Source organism: Schistocerca nitens, chromosome 6 (genome assembly GCF_023898315.1).
Source record: "Schistocerca nitens isolate TAMUIC-IGC-003100 chromosome 6, iqSchNite1.1, whole genome shotgun sequence".
In the NCBI taxonomy this organism is placed as follows: domain Eukaryota; kingdom Metazoa; phylum Arthropoda; class Insecta; order Orthoptera; family Acrididae; genus Schistocerca; species Schistocerca nitens.
This window is the reverse complement of record NC_064619.1, coordinates 335814446-335819066: the sequence shown is the minus strand read 5'-3', so window position 1 is coordinate 335819066 and position 4621 is coordinate 335814446. Positions and strand designations below refer to the sequence as shown.

General features: G+C 51.9%; 1 protein-coding gene across 1 annotated transcript; it reads left to right on the top strand.

Annotated features, from left to right (window-relative positions):
• Window positions 1–265: 265 nt before the first annotated feature.
• Window positions 266–871, top strand: LOC126263352 (translation initiation factor IF-2-like). Its single transcript, XM_049960441.1, has 2 exons — window positions 266–620; window positions 666–871. Exons 1-2 carry the CDS (start codon window positions 266–268, stop codon window positions 869–871), a joined length of 561 nt encoding a protein of 186 aa, XP_049816398.1.
• Window positions 872–4621: the final 3750 nt, after the last annotated feature.

Genomic DNA, 4621 nt, shown 5'->3' with positions numbered 1-4621 from the left:
GCTATTGCACCCATCGCTGCGCGCTCCCGCTGCTTAGCTTCATTCTGGCTTGGCGCTGCATGCTTTGGTTTTTTATCGTGTTTTCTCTATCAGACGGCGCAGGGAGCAGTGGCGTATTCTTCGCCAGCTTCGCCGTGACTTATTTGTCATTTCAAGTCCCTCTGGCACTTTCAAGCGACTCCGGAACCAGATACGGTTGTGCCGTCCTCAGTTTTCTGCCGCTGGTTCTTTTCTGGTAGAATTGGATGCTTCGTTGCTTCCGCTGATGGCGCCTCAACCACTTGCCCCTACGACACCGGCGCTCCTGCCTGCGCTGGCGCCGGGCCGGTCTGCTGCTCCGGGCGGGCTCCTCTCGCCACCGCCACGGCCCCACCTGCGGCTGCCATCGCCTCCGTGTTCCTCAGTGGCGCTGGAGCTGGTGGACGCTGACGCTGCCATCATGCCGTTGCCGCCGCCGTCGCCCATGGAAGTCGTTGCTCCGCATGGTCATCTGGCGCAACAGAGGGGGCGGGCAGCGGAACAGCCAGGGCGTGCCACCCACCCGCGTCCTAGAATTGCTCACGGGGCGGGGGTGGGGGAACGCCCCGTAAAAACCTGCCCAGGACGCGCACCGCCACTGAGTAAGCTCAGATGAGGAGACGGAACAACAACCTCCATGGGCGAAGGCGAGGGCGTCGGTGGCATGACGGCAGCCTCAGCGTCCATCGGTTCCGGCACTGTGGAGGAACACGGCGGCAGCAGCCAGAGGTGGGGCCGTGACGGCGGAGAGAGGCGCCCGCCCGGCGCAGGAGACGGCAGCGGCGGTGGTGCAGGAGCGTCTGCGGCGAAGGTGCGAGTGACGGGGCCGGCCGGAGTGGCCGAGAGGTTCTAGGCGCTACAGTCTGGAACCGCGCGACCGCCTCGGTCGCAGGTTCGAATCCTGCCTCGGGCATGGATGTGTGTGATGTCCTTAGGTTAGTTAGGTTTAAGTACTTCTAAGTTCTAGGGGACTGATGACCACAGCAGTTAAGTCCCATAGTGCTCACAGCCATTTGAACCATTTTTTTGCGAGTGACGGAGGCACCGTCGGTGGAGTCGTGAGCTGAGGTAGGTGGCGGAAGCCGCGAAGCCTCCAATTCTGCCAGAAAAGAACCAGCGGCAGAAAACTGAGGAAGACACAAATGGATCTGGTGCCGGTATCGCTTGATAGCGTCGGAGGGACCAGAAATTAAAAACAAGGCGCGGCCAACCTGGCGCACAATGCGCCCCTTCTCCCAGCACTGCCTGCCAGAGAAAATTCGATAGAACACCAAATCATGCAGCACCAAGCCAGAACGAGGCGAAGCAGCAGGAGCGTCCAGCGAAGGGTGCAATACCTGCAAGAGGGGCCGATGGGCGCGGCCATGTAACAGTTCTGCTGGGGAACGGTTGCCTCGCAGCTGGGAGCGATATGAAGCAAGGAAAGTCCACAGCGCCTGCTCGCGAGTGCGTGGTGGGCCACTTGCTCATTTGCACCTTAAACGTACGCAAAAAGCGTTCAGCCTCGCTGTTTGACTGGGGGTGGAACGGGGCTGAGGTCAAACGGTGAATGTCATTAGCAGCACAGACTGCTTCAAACTCGGAGGACACAAATTAAGGGGCCACTGGCGGAGACAGTAACTTCAGGAAGGCCCTCAATTCCAAAAATATGGTGTACGCATCAATAACTACCAACCAGCGGGCGTCCCAATGTGACGAAAATCCACTGGAAAACTATCAGCTAATTCCTTATCCTGCGAATCAACAAACATGCATGACAAGTCAGAAGAATCAAACTCGTCGTGAGGACAGATAGGGAGGCGTGACAAAGCATCGGCGTTGCCATGCTGCGCCATAGGTCGAAACGAAATTTCGTGATTGTAGTTAGACAAAAACAAAGACCAACATTGCAACTTTTGTGCGGTACGGAGGCTGGAACTGGCTTTGATGGGTGAAACAATGACGTCAAAGGCTTATGGTCGGTGACCAAATAGAACTTGCGACCGTACAAAAAAATCATGAAACTTTGTCACTCGATATACAATAGCTAAAGCTTCTTTCTCGATTTGAGAATAGTTTTGCTGGTCAGAATTGGGCAACTTAGACGCAAAAGCGATCGGGCGGTCGACAGAATTAATACAGCGCAAGAGAACTGCTCCGATGCCGTAAGAAGATGCATCGACAGCCAAAACAATGGGTTTGGAGGGATCGAAAGGATTCAAACAGTGATCACTCAACAAAGCAGATTTGATCTTGTGTAAGGCAGTGTCACATTCCGAAGACCAAACAAAAGGAACGTTCTTACGCCTAAGCCGATGCAAAGGCACTGCAATCTGCGCCGCATTGGGGATAAACCGAACATAATATGTAATTTTGCCCAACACACACTGAAGTTCCTTCAAGTTCCCGGGTGCTGGTAAGTTTCTAATCGCACCGAGATGTGACAGTGAGGGGTGGATAGCCTGACCGTTAATCATATGTCCTAAATACTGAATCTGTTTGAAAAAAATTCACTTGTCTCTGTTACACTTGAATCCTGCCTCCAAAAGTACAGTAAAGAAGGCACGCAAATTCTGCAGATGTTCGTCAGGGGTGCGGCCTGATACGACGATATCGTCCAGATACTTGGAACAACCAGGGACAGTGGCACACAACTGCTGCAAGTGAGATTGAAAAATAGCAGGAGGCTAAGCACAACCGAACAGAAGGTGGCGGAACTTGAACAATCCAATGTGGGTGTTGATCGCAAAATAGCGCTGCGACTGTTCATCGATCGGAATTTGAAAGTGTGAGTCCCGCAAGTCAATCGTGGAAAAGAATTTTCCCGCACCAAGCTTATCAAAAATGTCTTCAGGATGCGGTAAAGGGAAATGTAGCGACCACTGTCTGAGGAATTACTGTAGACTTAAAGTCAGCACAAATACTGAGACCACCGCTTTGTTTCTTCACACACACGCTATAGGTGAAGCCCATTGCGAAGCAGGAACAGATTCAATGACACCACTGTCTTACAAATGCTTAAGTTCAGCAACTACGGTGTCGTGCTGCGCCTGTGGTTCTGGGCGTGCGCGCCATAAAATAGGCATGGCATTGTCATTAACGAGAACATGCGCTGCGAAGTCTGTGGCACAACCGAGGCCATCAGAAAAGAATTCAGCAAAATCATCTCATAATGTGGCAACACTGTCTCCATGGTCAGTAGTGTTGATGCAAAGTTCATTGTCCTGAATTGCGAGGCCAAAAAGTTGAAATCCGTCCATGACAACAATATTCATAGCATCACTAGAGCGGACGACACGGAAAGACACTGAATGTGACTATGCACCATACGTGGCTTGCAAACTATACACGCCGAGCACTGATATTTCCTGTCCAGTAAATGCAGTCAGCGTGGAATGCGAACGACGAAGCGGGGGCGAACCAAGCAAGCCATACATTGATCTGTTCAGTAAAGAAACAGACGCACCAGTGTCCAGCTGCATGCAAACAGATCGTGCACAAATGATCAAAGTCACAAAAAGCTTCCTCGCATCGTGCTGAATGCGAGAGGAAGTGTCTGGCAAAACTTGTTTATTCACACAACGAGCTGTAGAAGCACGTGAAGCAGAAGGCTGTGAATGAATGGCATTAACGTCCACAGGCTGATGTGAATCATGATGACGGCGGTTTCTGTTCCGATGACACCTACGCGAACGGGAAACAGGTTGTGAATCAAGAGTTTCTCTTGCTACACACAGCTTGCACATGTCCTTTCTTATTACAAAAATAGCACTGTGCTTGACGGGATGGGCAACTGTCCCTTGGGTGGGCACAAAAGCAGTTCGGACAAGATTTCACTGTCTTAGTGGGTGCCAGGTAGGAAACGTGTTCACTTGCGTGTAAGCGGCGCGGCGTGGCACTCTGTGCCGAGGCCGGGCGGGAGGGCACGTGTTTAACACTACACACACCCGGGGTCACCCGGAAGTAGCCATATCTAATGTATCTTGTCTGTCTAGCAAGTCCACTACTTCCTGCAAACATGGGTTTTTAAATCGTAAGATTTGCTCGTGGATGCGGTGGTCCGCCACATTCTGTGCAATAGCGTCTATAATCATTATATCCGCATATGAGCGTCGACAGGAGCAATTAAAGTCACACTCAGAAGTTAGTCCTAGAAGGTCCGCCAATCTAGATTTATTGGACTGACTAGGACCACGCCGGAGACGAAAGAATTTGTAGCGTGCAGCTATCACATTTACACTGTCACGGGAGTTCAATGCATCAATCACTTCATCGTAAGATTTTGTTTCTGGGCGTGTGGTGGGAAACAATTTAAGAAGCACGCGGTGTATCACAACAGCTTCGTTGGCAATAAAAAAGGCAAGCCGCTCTTTACCTGGTATGTTGTATGCTGCTAAGTGTGCCTCGAGCTGGGAAATGTATTCTGGCCAGTGTTCAATGTCAGGATTGAAGGGACGAAATGGTGGCGACGGAGGCGTCGTCGGCGGTACCGGCGGTGGCGTCGGAGGCGCCGTAGTAGCTGCAGTTTGTAGTGTGACCAGTCCATTTACCACAGAAAGCAGCTGCATCATTTGCTGAACCTGAAACAGTACAATATCAGACAGCGAAGCCTGTTGCTGTGGTG

Coding starts and splice junctions, on each gene's coding strand:
- LOC126263352 (XM_049960441.1), top strand. CDS start 266: ATGGCGCCTCAACCACTTGCCCCTACGACACCGGCGCTCCTGCCTGCG. Junction 621..665: donor AGGACGCGCACCGCCACTGA/GTAAGCTCAGAT, acceptor CCATGGGCGAAG/GCGAGGGCGTCGGTGGCATG.